Source organism: Paramormyrops kingsleyae, chromosome 11 (genome assembly GCF_048594095.1).
Source record: "Paramormyrops kingsleyae isolate MSU_618 chromosome 11, PKINGS_0.4, whole genome shotgun sequence".
NCBI lineage: Eukaryota > Metazoa > Chordata > Actinopteri > Osteoglossiformes > Mormyridae > Paramormyrops > Paramormyrops kingsleyae.
The window spans coordinates 20,160,335-20,177,865 of record NC_132807.1 but is presented as its reverse complement, the minus strand read 5'-3'; the positions used below and the strand labels follow the sequence as shown (position 1 = coordinate 20,177,865).

Sequence of the window (17,531 nt, the reverse complement as noted above, 5' to 3'; positions counted from 1 at the left end):
GTATGTGTATGTACTGTGCTCAGTGTGGGGGAGGGAGGGAGGGTACTGTTTTTGATATTTAATTTTACATCTTTGGTTCTCATCCAGATTTTCTTGAAAGTAGTTTTTTTTTTTTTTGCTTTTCAGAAGCTGTGTGCATTTCTTTTTTCCTGCAAAGGACTTGGAGCGTGGTAATAAAGCGAGCTGTTTGAAATTTGGGATGTTATTATTTTGTTTTTCCTCCCCCCGCGCCTTGTTTCCTCGCTCGCAGAGAATCGCCTGCCCAGAACGCCTCCGGGCCTCCTTCCATCTGCCGGCGAGTTTCACGCGCTGCCGGCACGGCCTCAGGGGCGGCGCTCTCCGTCACCCTCCCGTGCATGACTCGTGTGTCCCCATGGCGCTCTGTTTTCCCCGTGAAGGGGCCTAACGATGTTGTTCTCTTCCCCTGTCTTCCTCGTCCTTCTCCTCTTCTTCCTCCTCCCCCCTTCAGTGCTCAGCGGCCTGTGCTCCAACAACTGCCCTGACAATGTTAAGGTGAGTTGGGGGGGGGGGGGGGCAATGGACAGGTCCCGTGCTCATGTGTGTGGGGGGTTCAGCATTTTGTTCAGGGCTTCCTCCCCCACATGCTCCCGTTCTCCCTTCCCTCCCCCTTCCCTCCCCTCCTCTAAGTGCACTTTAGGTTGGGGGGTAGACGTCATCTGTCTCGTTAGCGTTGCCGTTAGTACCCCTGACAGGCGGCGATACCGTTTCATTAGGCAGTAAAAACACCGACCTCACCAGACAAATACATCGCTTTATTACGTGTCAGCCGGCTAATGAAGAGACATACCGCCTCTCCGTGATGGGCCTGTAATTTTCCTGCTTCTGAGAGGTGCATGCTGGGAAACGGGCTGGGGGCTCCCCTCGGCGACCAGACAGAAACTAGCTAATCCAGCTAATTTCCCTCCATCGGAATGCTTAGCCTTTAGCCCGTTAGCATGTCACCGCTAATCGCGCACCGAGCAGTACCAACAAGGTGAGGTGCACGCGGAGCATTGTGTAAGGGCCTCCCACGCTCCACGCCGCTTCGCCTCTCCCACGCGTTTGATCCTGGCTCCTACGCCTCGGCTGCTCACGCGTATTTAAGTGTTGCGGGCGGTCTCTCCCCCCCCCCCCCCCCCCCCAAAAAAAAGCATGTCAAAAAACGAATGTTTGATTTCACTAATTCATTACTATTTTGTAGGATTACTCTCAACAGCAGCGGGGTGGGGGGGGGGGGGGGTGTAGCCAATGAAGTCGGCTGGCAGGCTGGGAGCCCGTCACCCTGGAGTGGGCTAGGTCACCAGAGCTGTCTCGCACCGTGGGGGGGGGCGTCCTGTGCAGCGCACTGAAAGTGACAGCAGGCAGCGGGCTGTGCGGAATTTTCCAGAAAAGCTTCATGCTGAGGGCGGCTGAAACAGCTGGTGAATAGTTAAAGCCCCATTAAAAATAGGGACCGGGGGGTGTCTCCCATGAGTGATAGCCCCCGTTTGGTTTGCCCTGTTACTCGTCTCCGTCCTCCCCCCTACCAGACTGTGGGTCTGTACGTTTCTGTGGTTCTGTTTTTCCCCCAGCTGTCGCTCTACAGCACTTACTAAAAACTTGCGGGCCCTGTGCCCCCCCCCCCCATCACCTACATCCTCTGCATCCTTGTCTCGATCCGTTTCTAGCTCTTGACCCTCCTCCCTCGTTTCTGTCCCCCCCCCAGCCGTTCGGCGTGAACCAGCCCGGCCCCTATGTGATGTACACCTCCGTGGACTCCAATGGCCGCCCGAAGAACGCCTCAGGTGAGCCACGGCAGTGCCCCCCCCCCCCCCCCCCCCCCGGAGCATGTCCACAGCGTAATAGCATGGCGCCCCACATCCACGGTTAACACGCTACATGGCTCTTCAGCCTGGGGGGGGTGGGGGGGTGCATTTATATCTGGTACTACGATCCGTGGTTCATTTCTCAGTCGAGGGATAAGCGAACGAACATGACATTCCGTCTCTCGGAATTCCCGTTTTTCTGTCTGGTTTTGTTTTGTTTGAAGCAAATCCAGCAGCGGTGTTTGTCTGGGGCCCCTAAGGTTTGCCCCCCCCCCCCCCGTTCTGCTAACCAGCTAGCTAGCTGCCATTTTCTCACTATACACGCTAGCTAGTTATTTAGCTTTTGTAACATCTGAGGTGGAGCCCCAAGTGGCTTTCTGAGTGGAGTCCTGGAAACAACGAACCCAGCCCTGAGCGTAAGCTGCTGCTGGAGACTGGGTGCGATCCTGCTGTCCAGCCCCCTCACACACACACACACCTCACAGGGCAGGAAGTATTTTTAGCTATATGGGAATAATGGTCGTCGTTAAATAATTCATTATTTATTGTAAATAGTCCATGTGTAATGCCCGTACTCAGCCGGGAGAGCGGCCCGCTCTGGAAGCCGGGCATGAGTGCGGTTAGCAAGCCCCCGACTGGCCTGTATCACCTCAGCTTCAGCATCATCAGAACAGCATCCCGACACGTGGCTGAGCGGGACCCCCTCCCCAGGGCCGGATGGGGTCCCACAGAAAGGCAGAGGACTGGGAATGCCCCTTCTGAGGGGCCCCGTCCGGCCCCGGGGACGGGGTCCCGCTTGGCCCCGGTGGGATGCAGCCATTCATAGAGTAAAATTACTTTCTCTTTGTGTGCTGGTCCACTAGCCGTCACGTGACGGAGTGCATCCCGGAAGGTGGGGGGCCAAGGGGCCGTTTAGGATCCTTCAGCTCAGCTTTCAGCCCGTTTAGCCCATTTCCCAAGCTGCACCGGGGCTCCGGACTCAGGGCGGCTCGGATTACATTGGACAGTCTCCATGTAGGGCACGGATAAGCACGGCCTTCCGGAATATTCCTGGGTATCACTATGCTGAGTTAGAGATATGGAGTAATGCTGTGAGCGATCATGTGACCAAACCACCTGAGTCCTACAAACAGGTTCTTGTACATATCTAGCAGTACTGGCCACCAGCATTGGCAGGACGGGACCTGGAGGGGGAGGGGCGGGACCTGGAGGGGGAGGGGGCTCGAAGACCAGAATCAGGAGGCGGTGGGCAGCTTGTGGGGGTGGGCAGCTGCAGCGACGATGGGCCTGTTTCCTGTGGAGGACCTTCACCCCCCCCTGCTTATTATGGATGAGGAGCTCAGGCTCATGCAGGAGAGTTTCACCCCGAGGGCGGGGGAGGGGGGGCTCTTTTGTACGCAGGAATACGTGTCTGACAGCCTGCAGACTTACCCCTCATCCCTGTGCACACTCAGATATCCAGTACAGTGATACACATTCGGAACACTACGTCCAGTCCTGGCAGACCTTCCTGCAGCTGTCTGTTAACAAAGGCAGGATCTTAACCACAACACCACCTGCTGGATGAAATATATCATTTTTATATACGAGCCTGATGTATAGCGACCAGCGATCCGTGGGCCGATCTTTTCCATTTGGCGTTGGTGAGTGAACATGTTGATAGCACTCTGCCCATGTCCCCACAATGTAATCCTAAGTTTTATATAAATCTGTGAGTGCAATCAAAAAACTAAAAATGCCAAAAGTAATGCCAAAAGGAATTAGGGTTATGTCCATAGAAATGAATAGACAAAGATTTAGATACCTAATCTGTGTGTGTGTGTGTGTGTGTGTGTGTGTGTGTGCGTGCGTGAGTGCGTGTGTGTGTGTGTGTGCGTGCATGTGTGCGTGCTTGCATGCATGAGCGCTCGCATACATTTGCTTGGCTCTCCGATACAGCCACTTGCCAGCACAGCAGATGAAGAGCAGCGATAGCCACTCAGCTGTTTTGGATTGGTTTTCGGGCCGGGAGCTTGCGGGGGCACCGGGGGGGGGGTACTGTGACACATTTGGATGGGGGTGTTTTTTCGGTGTGGAGAGGATAACTGATTCCAGCGAAGCCAATCAGCATCCAGCAAAGCGACCTCAGCCTGATTATTATCCAACTGCATGTAGAGCTGGATATCAGTGGCTGTCGCCGTGGACACGCAGCGGGCAGCGGTAACAAGCTCCACCCTGAAGGTGGCGGGGTAACCCCACCAGCCGATCTGCCCCTTTCCGGGTGCGTGACAGCATCAGTATTCTGGCAGTGAGGCCAGCTAAGATTGAATCCTCGACAGAACCCCCTCCCTCAGATTCGGGGCCGTCCGCGTTTTGCTAATGATGTCTGAATGTTTGACGCGGCTGTGCTGGGGGGGGATCTCCTAGCCTGGCATGGGGATATCGATCCAGAGGCCTTGGATGGATCTCTGACCTTTGACCCCTGAGCTTACCCCCACCTCCCTGGAGGGGACAGAACTCAACATCTATTTATTTGTCAGACACTTTTCTCCACAAGCGTATCACAGGCATGAGGCTGTCAAGGAGTCAACTAGACATAAGTGCAGCCAGTCTGAGCTCACAATGAGTGGCCAGCGACGAGTGCAAGTTAATGCCAGAGAGGAGCTCAACTGGACATTAGAAAACATCGCAAGAGCCTAACAGGAGAGCTAATAAAACCAGAAATGCCATCCTGTCATTCTGTGGCTCTTCTGCTTTTCCTGCGATCTGCAAAACACGCCCGCTTTTCCCCGCTCTAAACACCAAATGAAAGTATTAATTAAAGTAACACGGCGGTTCTTAAAACGATCATCTATTCGCCGAATGTAAATTTATGTTCCATCCAGCGGCGCCAAGCTGAGATTAATCGTACGGGAATTCACCGTAGTGGAGGAACGATTCAGCACAAGGGCTGTGACTCTCGATCAGAGGGAAGAGAGGTCTTGGGTTCGAACGAGACGCGAGGGAGAGGTGCTCAGCTTGAATGTTAATAGCAAGATATTTACATTTTACCTTTATCTAGCAGACACTTCTATCCGAAACGATTTGAACCAGTAACCTTATGATGTCTGTCACAGCAGCTAGCCGGCCACGTGCCCCCATTTATTTAAACAGTAGAAATTACTAGTCTATAAAGATAAAAGTAAATGTTCAGTGTTCACGTAGCTGCGTGGTGAGTGGACAGAGAGGCTGGCTGATTAATGACTTTTTGGCGGGGGGGGGGGGGGGGGTTTGCTTGGTGAATCCTGCCCCTCTTCGAGGTCCCAGCTGCCACGCCGATGAATGGCCCTTTGGCTGCACATTCTCTTTTACCTGGCTCTCCCTCTCTGCCTCCCTCCTTTTCACTCTCCTTCGTGTATTCCAGGGACGGGGGGGGGGAGGAACGGCAGCTGCGGGACCTGTCCCAATCCCCCACGCCCCGCCCCCACGCACAATCGTGTGCCTCACACTCGTCAGCTTGTCGGAGGGCCCTGCTAACCGGCTGAAGCAGGCAGGGGGATTACTATCGACCAGCTCTTTGTGCGCTGAGCGATTTGCTCTTTTTCGGAGATTTCTGCAGTCGGCCCATTAAATTGGGCTCGTCTGAATTCTGGACCTGGCCACGGGAAACGGGCCTGAGGTGTGGGATTAGCCCCTGGCAGCAAACACTCCTGACTGCCCGTGTGCACACTCACACACACACAGGAGAGCGCGCTCAAAAGCAGTCGCAAACGCAGACAGACGCAGTCACGCAAACGTGTGCGCACTCACACACACACAGGCACACACACACAGGAGAGCACACTCAAAAGCAGTCGCAAACGTAGACAGACGCAGTCACGCAAACGTGTGCGCACTCACACACACACACACAAGAGAGCGCGCTCAAAAGCAGTCGCAAACGTAGACAGACGCAGTCACGCAAACGTGTGCGCACTCACACACACACACACACACAGGAGAGCGCGCTCAAAAGCAGTCGCAAACGCAGACAGACGCAGTCACGCAAACGTGTGTACACTCACACACACACACACACACAGGAGAGCACGCTCAAAAGCAGTCGCAAACGTAGACAGACGCAGTCACGCAAACGTGTGCACACTCACACACACACACACACACACAGGAGAGCGCGCTCAAAAGCAGTCGCAAACGCAGACAGACGCAGTCACGCAAACGTGTGCACACTCACACACACACATACACACAGGAGAGCGCACTCAAAAGCAGTCGCAAACGCAGACAGACGCAGTCACGCAAACGTGTGCACACTCACACACACACACACACAGGAGAGCGCACTCAAAAGCAGTCGCAAACGCAGACAGACGCAGTCACACAAACGTGTACACACACACACAGACACATACTCGTGTCACACACCGACACTGAATGACACAAACACATACACACACATATAGACAGTCCCACACAGACAGAGACTCACACAGACATACATACTTACACACACACACAGACAAACAAACACACATTAAACCACATGGTGTTTCTGTCCCTCCTCACACGCATTTTCTGATTCACAGCCGTGCACGTCACTCCTCAGGTAATACAGGCCTGTGCATGGCTCTCGTTCTCTCTGCGGAAGCTTCCGGAAGCACGCTCCTTTGACTGACGCGCGATTCCCTTTGATCTGCCCGCTGGTCTCCGCAGAGCTTCCAAGTCCATTCCCATGTTCTCGAGACGGGGCCTGCAATCGGGCTGCGGAGATCCCACAGAAACAGGGGCCACTGCGGGTGCAGATTAGGGCCCCAGCCTCGGTCTTCGTGGACATGTTTAATTGGCTGATGAGCCCCCGTTATCTCACACCGTCACCTCACACCCCCCTAACCACTTTCCCGTCGTTCACTCTCCCTCGTCTTCGCCCCTCTTGCCTCTTATATATCCGCTTGTCCTTTTCACCCCTGGCCCGCCTTGTTGTTTTCTAAGCTCCCTGATTGTTTGGGCTGCATGTCCTCACCCTGGCAGACGCTCGTCCTGTGAGGGATCCGCCGATAAGCGGCGCCCGGGAGACCACTTTCGGGAAGATGCTTATCCAGGTCCTAGGAGCTAGCTCTCCAGCAATGAAATCGATATCCCGGTCTTCCACTGTGGCGGGGGCCGAGTGCCATCTAACCTCACCCCCCCCCCCTTCCCCCTGAAGTGCATCTCATAATCCCACATCAATGAACAACTGTATTTCTCTAAGACCCTCGTACCAACGACCCCCCAAGCCCCCCGCCCCCCGCCGATCACAGCTCGGATTTGTCGGTTATTGCCATGAAAGAACCTCATTGGGGAATGGTGGTTTCCGTGGTAACAAACGCAGAGTCAAGGATACCTCTTGCCGACTTGGAGCTGACGGGGGCTCTCGGGGGGGAATGGAGGGCACTTTATGAGATGGTATAGATGTTTAGGAGCCTGATCGTGAGAATGCAGAGAGAGTCCTGTTCTGGGGTCTTCTCTGGAATGTGTGTTTGATTGCCTCGTGAGCATGTGATGGAGGAGGCTGATTGGCCGGCCTGACAGACACCCCCCCCCTCATATTATTTCATAGCTTAGGTTTAAGTTAACTGTTGTGTCAATCATGATGTTTGCCGGGTCCTTCTCCAGAGATCAGCTGGCGAGTCACATGGCATCGACGCTCCCTGACTCCCCCAAACTAGCACTGACTCTCCTCGGCTCCTTCCAACTCCCCCCGACTCCCCCCAGCTCTGCCCGACTCTCCTCAAATTCCACAGCAAGAAGTCTTATCCCCGGCCTGGTGACCCATGATCGGTGCTGCAGAATCTGACACTGCGTTTGTGTGACTCTCTTCGCAGACAGGCATCGGATGCGCGGTGTCAGCGTTTGGCATGCATGACCACACCAGCCGCGAGCCGGAAGGGCATGTGGCCGCCTGAGCACAGGGAATGGGGTGGGTGGTGATCATTCCGGCGCTGCTGTTATAGGCCCTCAACAGACTGGCAGAGGCACGTGCAAACAACACAGCAGCCAGGGAAACTGTGACTGTGTGGATCTGCCTGTGAGCCACTGTGACTGTGTGACAGGGCCTGTGATCCACTCTGACTTTGTGATGCAGCCTATGAGCCACTGTGACTGTGAGACAGGGCCTGTGAGCCGCTCTGACTGTGTGATGCAGCCTGTGAGCCACTCTGACTGTGAGACAGGGCCTGTGAGCCGCTCTGATTGTGTGATGCAGCCTGTGAGCCACTCTGACTGTGAGACAGGGCCTGTGAGCCGCTCTGATTGTGTGATGCAGCCTGTGAGCCACTCTGACTGTGAGACAGGGCCTGTGAGCCACTCTGACTGTGTGATGCAGCCTGTGAGCCGCTCTGACTGTGAGACAGGCCTGTGACCTGCTCTAACTGCGTGACACAGCCTGTGATCTACTCTGATGCGGACCCTGAGCCACTGACTGTGTGATGCTGCCTGTGAGGATCTTTGACCGTGTGTCAGACTAACTGGGTGTAAAGCACTTCTAGTCTGCCAGGCTGTCAGTAAGCCTGACTGTGAGGTATAATGTATAGCCTCTCACATGCACCAGCTGTGACTTGTTAAGTACACCAGCTCTGGTAGACGATCTGTGGGTGTTAAGTACAGCCTTTTGGATGGACTGTCAGCTAGACCAGCGCAAGAGTGTTAAGTACGGCTTGTCAGGCGGGCTAGCAGCGGGAGGCGGGGAAGAAATTACGCGGCAAACTGATTATAGGATCTTTAATACAATCTGTCAGACCAGCTCTGGGATGAGAAACAGTGGTGGTCAGCAGACTAACTGCAGGATCTGTGGGTGAACACTCTAGTGGTCTGGGAGGGCTACTCCAGAGGTGTGACCCTACACCTGCTCTGGGCTGTAGAGTGAGGTCTGTCAGAAGGTGAGCCATAGCCTTCATCTGCTATGTTTAAGGCCAGTTCAGCCACCAAAATGCTTCGTTCATCAAGACACCAAACGGGATATGAAATGCAGGCAAATGCAGAGATGAAATACAGCCTTCTGAGGTCTTTACTCAACAAATAATAATAATGTAAGGCCATAGTAGGCGCGTGTCAATGAGCTGGCCAGATACTCTGAGCCAACGGGGAAGGTATATCACCATGTTGGGGGTGATGGGTGCTGAAAAAAGCTCAAACCTTAAATTGATTTTGAGGAAAACAGGAAAATCTACAGAACAAGCTAAACACTTTCAAAGTAATTATAAGGAAGAATGTAAGACCGGGCGGAAAACCTTGAAGAATGAGGAGAGCTCTATTTAAATGCATGGCTTAGACGTCATAGGCTGTACGTCATTAAATGGGACTCTCTCGTAAGCAGAAGGACACACCTGTGACCAATCGTTGACCTTCCAAGGGCAACCGTTCCCATTTACCAGAAGGTCAGTAAGACCGTGGAAAGCGTCACAAATGCGACTTTTTAAGTAAGCAGCTCCTGCTCCGACGATGACGTTCATCTTCCGGAAAAAGAGACAATATGGGAACCTCTGTGAACTGGTTTGAGATGGAATACTTTGTGTTCTTTATTATAATGTCATGCCCTGAGTTGCAGATACTTACTTTGGATGGTTTAATTCTATGGTTTAATTTAATCAGTTTGGCAGGGTCCAGTGATTATCCAGCAAAGCCGTTACTCTGTCTTGACGGGTGACGTAGAAATCTTCCTGCAGGAAGAAGTGTGCCGCTGGGATCGCTTAGGTCACGCTAACCATCAGAACTGGGAAAAACACAGAGGCGTTCAGCAGATGCTCGTAACCAAAGCAACGCGCCGTGCTTGCAATGTGCAGCCTCATTCTGCTAGACAGCTGTGTATTTACTGGGCTGATTCATCTTGATGCGCTCTTCTTGTCTCTCTCTCTTAAAAGCCCCACGCCTTAGCCAATGTGCTACCGGGTGAGAGTCTGTAGACGTTCTGGGGGTGTACCCAGGCCCACAGGGGCTGTCCACCTTAATCGCCTGATCCTGTCTTTGTTTTTCTATACATATGTCTGGAGTTTTAGCACCCAGCTAAGCGCTCTCTGCTGATTTTCTCTGAGTGCACTGTGGGTCAGTGTGTTGGGACGCAATGCCTGTGATCAGAAGGTCATCAGTTCAAATCCCAGGGTCGGCAGAGTAATGTCACCGTTGAGCCCCTGAGCAAGGCCCTTAACCCCCAGTTTCTCCAGGGACTGGCTGATCCTGCTTTCTCAAAAAAATGTATGCTGCTATTGGACAGAAGTATCAGCTAAATAAAATGTAATGTCAATACCAAAGAAGGAGAAGTTACTTCATATGTCCACTCTGCTGGTGGTCACCAGGCCGGTGTACCTGTGACACGCTTGCCTGCCAGTAAGAGGCCGGGGCTCCGGGGACCCACTTCATGGATTATTAACTTGAGGAAGGGGAGCTGACCTTCTGTAGCCTGCTGTGCCTTTTAGAGCCCAGCGGGGGGAGCTAGAGAGTGGAGAGCTTTGTGCTACTGAGGGGGGACACTATAAAAATGTAAAAGGCAAGGACGCAGCCAAAAGGGGGATCCTGCTGAGTGACGCATCGCTTGTGTCGTTCCAAAACCTTCCGGGAGGCCAGTTGCATGCGGCGTTTGGCACTTTGTTCTTTTTTTACGAGCCGGGCGGAGGGTGGACTACTCAAGGAATCGGTCGCATAAAGTTTAAATGTGACTCATGGACCCGTATCTGGGTTGTTGTTCTAGACTGGAGCTGAATCAACAGTGATCTCAGCAGGTTCTGTTCACCTGTAAGTGAGACACAGTGAGACTGGGAGAATATTTTTTTTACAGGCGATATCAGGATTCCACAGTGACCCCCCCCCCCACCCCCCCCCCCCCCCTGCCGGGGTGCAGCGGCATGCGGACCCTCAGCTCACCTTCATGTGCAGGCAGACACTGGCAAAAGCCCGAATCTGTTGTTTTGTTTGCCCCAGAGCAGTTTGGTCGCTAACAGAACACCCCCTCCTTGCTGTTTGGCAGCTGTATGCCAGCCTAGCCAGCAGAAGTCATTTAGATTTAGAAAAAATCACATTTTTGGGGCAGTATTTTGCACAACAAACGACCCGATGGGAGAGCGACGGGACTCTGAGCTCGGTGCCATGAACCGGTATTTGACGATGGCATTTGAATTGGAGGCAGGGGCGGGGCCACAGAGGACCCCCTCACCTGTGACTCACCAATTCAAAACACATCATTGGCTAATGATATGGTGTGGCCCTCTAATGGCCCCCACCTATCAAAATCCTCGAATTGCCTCTGATCAGTAGATGGTAGTTACAGCTGGACCCCTGTCCCAAATAAAAATTTATTCTTCATTCTGTTTTGTCTTTCGGTTGGATTTTCATTCCCCCCCCCCCAGACTCTCGAATTCTCTAATGCTGTCGGTTGTCTGCCCATCAGAGGGGAGATCGCAGCTTCGCTGCAAACCCTTTAATCAGAGTGACAATCTTCTCCCCATTTGTGTAATGACACCCTTCTGCACAAAGCTCTTAAGTGACTGTAGCTCATGTGCTGCAGACATGTCCCCACTTGGAGTGGAGGAGAAAAAGGCCAAAATCCTAGATGTCCCCAACCCCATCGCCGGTTCTGTTTCATCTCTGTCGTGTGCGATCAGGATGAGATGAGGGTGTCGGAAAGCAGCAGGCCACAGAACACGGCTCTCTGCCTGCGTCCAGATAGTCCATTCCTTTTGGGATTCTCTTATCACGCAACGCCTTGTAGGTGTAACATGTCTTCCTGCTGCCTTATGGAGCCAAATATCGCAAACATATATAGCGTGTGAATATGCATTTTACTTTTTATTTACTTAGTGCAGTGTTTCTCATCCCAATCCACAGTGACCCCCAGACTGTCCACATTTTTGCTCCCTGCCAGCTTCCAGCACACCTGTGTCAGGTAATTGTGCATTGGCAGTTGGGAGGGAGCAAAAACATGGATTGTCTGGGGGTCCCCAAGGCCTGGACTGAGAAACGCTGGATTGGCAGACGCTTTTATCCAAAGCAGCATACAAGTGAGAGGGCAGGGTCCGAGGGTCCCTGGAGCTATTGGTGGTTAGGGGACTCGCCAAATAGCCCAATGGTGAAATCTCTGTGCTGATCATGGGATTTGAACAAGCACAAGCACAGCATCCTGACTCACTGAGCCACCCTCAGTATATAATAAATGCATAATATTGGTTGCTTTTTCTGTTTATTGGCCAAGGGACGGTTTATTACTCAGATTTTATAGACTTTTTGCCAATTTGAATGAAATTTTGGCATCTGTGACACCAACATTGATGCCTGGAATGTGTTGGATCTGCTTGGCTGCTGTAGACTTGCAAACCTGACCAGACGTGGCTGCTCCCAGACATCATGGTGCCTTCGACATTTTGAGATAACCTGGCAGCCCTCCGTAAACCCATCTGAAAAAAGCTTTATCGTGGTGATCATCTCTATTCATTATTGCAGCTATTATATCGTTTCGTCGGCAGAAAATGCACACTTGGTTTTACAACAACATGCATTTGGGAGTGAGATAATGTTTCATCAGAAAATTATCGTGTCCAAAGCTACATTTGCCGCGATGCGAAATTCCTCCAACGTCTTGTTATCTCCAGATTGCATTAAGACATTATATCCTTGTAATTCTCTCAGTATAAAGCAGAGCATTAGGCTAAAATCACAAAACAGTGTCATTTTGTTCAGATTTAAACAGTGCATCCTCTCTAAAGAATCAGTTTCCTGTAGATTCACACACCCAGATTTTTCTTTCACCAACTATGACTCACAGATAACTAGGCATTACACTTAATAGTGTAGTGTGTGCATATTGAGTTTCCTGAAGCACTTTAATGAGTTTTTTTGAATGTTTTTGTCACTGGTTCATACTCTGGAAGGTAATTAGTCTAACAAAATGTGATTCATCCTAGGCAGTTTGCACGCTCCCCCTGTGCATGCAGGTTTCCTGCAGATAGGGGACCTGGCATCCCTGAGCTGCCCGTTGTGAATGTGTGCCCGCGTTTGCCCTCTGTTGGCATCCCGTGCTGTGCTGCCAGGGCTGGGCTCCAGGCCCCCCCACGGCACCGCCAGCCAGGAAGCCGCATGGCTCAGCAGGTTAGGATGCTGTGCCTGTGATCAGAAGCTCCCAGGATCGACAGAATGGGCCCCTTCTCACCTCGGGGCCCTTGAGCAAGGCTCTTATTCCCCAGTTACCCCAGGGACTGTCACTTTGAATAAAAGTGTCTGATAGATAAATCGGTAACACTTTACTTAAAGCTGCCACCTACAATGCCCTATAGGTATCTCCGTAATGCATTATAATGGTAGGTACTGTATAAGAATTAATAAAGCATTACAGCATCTTTTTTTGATAGTCACAAGGTCCAATGAATCTCTCATCTATAATGCACTATAAATACCTTCATAATGCATTATAATGATCAAAGAATTAAAGGTGCGTTGTACTGCATTATGAAGGTATGTATAGTTAAAGACATAAAGCATTCATAATGTATAATAAACATGGATATAATGTGTTGTGCCTTTTTATAAATATTTATAGTCATGTTTATAATGCTTTATGAAAGCATTATACTGTGTTATGAATTATAGACATGGCACAAATTTTAAATGTGACCAATAACTAAAATGAGCAGTTTGAGGATGGATGGATGATTCATCCAGTTAGCAGAAATCCACATTCTGAAAATGAACAACTGGTAAAACAGTAAGTTCAGTTTGCTGTGGACCAGCTGAAAATCAGGCCCTCTGCAATATAGCCGCTGTGTCTCTCTCATCGTCAGACACACAGGGTGGCTCGATACCTAACGAGGTACGAAGAAACATTGCAGCTTCTGGAGAAAATCGATCTCCACGGGGGGCCCGCCTCCCTCGGCCCCAGCAGTAGATCCCGGGACACTGGGACTCTGAGCCCGTTATTCCGCCCGGTCTGCGAATAAACTGCGCAGCACCGTGTTAAACACACGCACTGTTCAGATTATCCCGTTTCACAGTGTGTCGAACTCTGCCCGGTAAAATGCGGCAACGCCGTCTGTCAGTCAAACGCTTGGAGGACCTGATCCTACATCAGAATAGGCTGTTAAGTATTCCGCATAAAAATAAACCTTGATCTGTTTTCCAGTAAATACATGACGGATAGTAAACAGCATTTCCATTCTGATTGTTGGCATGCCAGTGGGGTGTTAATTTAAGAAAACTAGTTAAATGCCAATTGCATCCCAGAGTACGTATTTGCATAATATCAAATGATTTCATTTGAAAGGATCTTACTCTGGCTTTGCATATTTACTTCCTGCATATAGTTTTATAATCTTTTAATATCAACTAGACATTATTAATCATTCTACAATGAAGAATACTGTAATAAATTAGGTGTTCGTCTGTTTTCTCGAAGTGCGTATGTGGTTGGGGCCGCAAAAGTGTGAAGTCTTTTCTTTAAAGCAGAGGCGTAAGGATACGTGGCCCCTTGAGGTGTGAGACAGCATCACCATGCTATTTCACACAGCCCACTTTACATGATGGATATCGGTAGGTACAGATGGGCAAATTAAAGCCATATATTATTTAGCCAGGTATCACCTCACGTTTTAATCAGATTCCTACAAAACGAGTGTCTTTTGGCAGTAATGATTTGCAGTATTGTTGGTTGTTGCTATAGAAATGAGGAGGTCTGTAGTTGTCGAACAGCTGAAGTGAAGCCTCTTGTGTTCACTGTCTTATCTTCTCCTTAGTTTCACCTTGGCGCGGTCGATGTCTTCCTGTCTCCGTCCCGTTTTCATCCGAGCACAACAGAGAAAAGAATGTCACTGGGGTCTCGAAGGGGGCACACAATCTCCAAAATATAGGCGCCAGAGACGTCACCTCGTCATGCCACGCGGGGAGTTAGTATCAGTGGTGATTTTGCTCGTGTTTGATTGGCTCTTGGGTAACCAATGGTGTGCCCCGCTCGTGTTATCAGTCGTCCATGCGGTGGATTGCTCTAATCTGCATGTGTCACCTTGTTCTTACAGCCGGCCAGCTCAGCCAATCAGCCCACCTGTCTCTGCAGCTGCCGTACGCTGTGCTCGGTCTGGGTCGCAGCGCCAACTTCCTGGACCACCTCTACGTGGGCATCCCCCGTCCCCCTGAAACCAAGGTACGTGCCACACACCCTGAGCTCGTGCACTCGGTTTCTTGTTCTTTGGAGAAATAACCATCGTGCCTGGTAGCTGAAGGATACAGAGACCTCTGTCATTTTCTGAGATTTTCTATGGTGTCCATTTAGTCAAATTACCAAACAGTGCTGGCTTTTATTTTGGTACAGCTTTATTCAGCGTCTGAATCGTCAAACTGAAATGTAAGATCCATTTTGGCAAGAGTAGCAAATGTCAGCAGAAACCAAAGGGAAGATTCCCCAAATGTTCGGGTATTTTTAGACTGTGATCTCAGTATCTGATGCCATCATCACCAACAGCAATTAGAGGCTTGAGTCTCCTCCAGCTTTGCATATTTCCATGATATGATGTTTTGTCTACTTTCCTCCAGCTTAGCTTAAGCTCTGCGGGATCAGACCTGGGTTGCAGGTTCGAAGCCTTCCCACACTAACCCGGATGGCTTCCTATAGGTCTCTCCCGTATTTATCTTAGTTTGATGATGCACATTTTCTCAAGCTATTTCAAAACAGCCTGTTTCATTCAGGTTAGATCCCTGTGGTCAGAAGGACATTGTTTCGAATCTCTGGGCCGCCACTGGACCGTTGACCCCTTTAGGGGCACTGTATGCTAGCTGCCCCTCGGCTATGACCTCCCAAAACTTTCTGTATGTTTCAGTGTGTCTCATGGGGAGCAAGATGGGGTAGGAGAAAAAACAATTTATATAGTAATGAAGTGTCACTAGTCTATAGTATAAATCAGGGTTTCTTCCATTTCTTGGTGGTATACAGGAACAGTGGGAACGGACTGCACTGTCCTCACAGTTTTAGGTATTATTTCTCTAAATATTTTTTCCAGCTGCCGATTTAGTTTCAGTGACTGCAGCGTTCTGAGTGCACCGTCAGGATCTTTCATGGTTAGTAGCTGACTAAGGAATTGCCCAGACAGGTGTTCCTCATAAAAATGACCGTCGTACATTCAGAATCCCGATACTCAGAGCCAGGGGTAGGATTCGAACCCAGCCCAGCAGCTGTGAGCCTGCAGTGTGACCAAATAAGCCGCCATTCTGATGTATTCAGCATAATTTTTTGTGAGTTGTGTATCAAATGCATTTTTATTTGCCCCCAACAATATAAACCGCTCCTTCAACTATTGTCTGCAAAGTCATTCTTCTTCCTTGGTGGCTTCCCCAGTACCCCTCCCCGCGTGCGTGTGAGTGCCAACTCTCGATTAATCCTCCACGCTTCCCACAATCCCCAGCGCGGATGGAGTGTGTTCATACCCAACTGCTGTTTGCCCTCATCAAAATTCTCCAGTGACTCTCTTGAGTTGAAGACGTCGATTTATTTTTACTGTCAGGAAATGGATGTCTTTATTGCGCCGAATTAGACTTGCAGATTTTTTTGGATTTCCCCGCCATGCGTTCTTTGTTATTTCCCGGGACTTCTTAAGTACGATGGGAATTATTTTTTTTTTTCCTTTGCTCCCGGTCGGATATGCGAGGCACTTTACCCCTTCAGCAGAGCTGGAGTTAATATGATTTTATACTGTTGCTAATAATGGATACTTAAAAGCATCTTTTTCATTTCCCATCTTATCTGCTCATCCTGGTCTTGGGGAGCGAGCGCTCGTGTTCCTTGATTGCCGTTGGCCCCCACCGTGGCGCTAAGAGGCGATGAGCACGCATACTAACAAGCTTCCGGAAGGCCGTCTCTGCCAAGTTGGGTGTGATTGGGCTGATCGTTTGAAGCATCCAGCGCTCACAGTAGTAGCTGAGTGGCAGCTGGCTGAACATCCTCTCTGTGAAGTTCACGGCCTGTTCATCTTAGTGTCTCCTGTTGTCCTAAATGCTCCTCTCTAGTGCCCTATGTGAGATTATCTAGGCAATCAGAGAGCATCATAAGAGAGTACTGTAGAGAGTATTGTAGAGAGTACTGTAGGCAGTATTGTAGAGAGTAATGTTTTGAAGAGTCTCCAGCCTTATTTTCAGTGAAAGCTACTTACACAACTGGGGAGCCACTGATGAGGGGGGTGCCCACTAGTCACTGGCTTCCTGCTGACTCTTAATAGCTCACGGCTAACATTCCACTGATGACCACTATTCTAAAGAGTATTGTGTGATGCAAGCAGTCATTGACTCTTCAGCGCCTTGGGGTTCATGGTGTAACATAAGGTGGGAGCACCTCCACACCCCCCGTCCCACCCCCCTCCACACCCCCCGTCCGCAGATGGAGCATAGCGTGAGTGTTGTGGTCCGCCCCTCTGCAGGGGTAAACGCTGAGCCCCTCAGCGCCGTGTTCTGAACATCAGCATAGATCAATAGCGCTTAGAAGCCCGGACAGTTCCGAGCCACCACCACCCCCCCTCCCCAACAGTGGAACCGCCATTTACCCCTCGCCCATCTTTCCGTGCCTGACGTACCGAGTCTCAGGGTTGAGGAATTGCAAAAGCAGGAATAACGCAGTTCCCCATTATGGGGCAAACTGAAAATGAGCATCATTAAAGACTGCAATCGCTTAGGGAAACGTTGTGCATGTAAATGTGTGAATGCCGTTAGCGTCAAGGTGTCATAACAAAGGGCTCCGTCATTAGTTTCTGCGCTCTTTAGCTATCGATGTATTAA

At 50.6% G+C, this 17,531-nt stretch overlaps 1 protein-coding gene across 1 annotated transcript in view; it reads left to right on the top strand.

Moving 5' to 3' along the window:
- The window catches only part of itfg1 (integrin alpha FG-GAP repeat containing 1), an 83,605-nt gene that overhangs the window by 59,675 nt on the left and 6,399 nt on the right, over positions 1-17,531 (top strand). Inside the window, exons 13-15 of the mRNA XM_072718233.1 lie at positions 470-513; positions 1,706-1,784; positions 14,789-14,913. Coding sequence (XP_072574334.1) covers positions 470-513; positions 1,706-1,784; positions 14,789-14,913 — 248 coding nt within the window. The remainder of the gene's footprint in view (positions 1-469; positions 514-1,705; positions 1,785-14,788; positions 14,914-17,531) is intronic.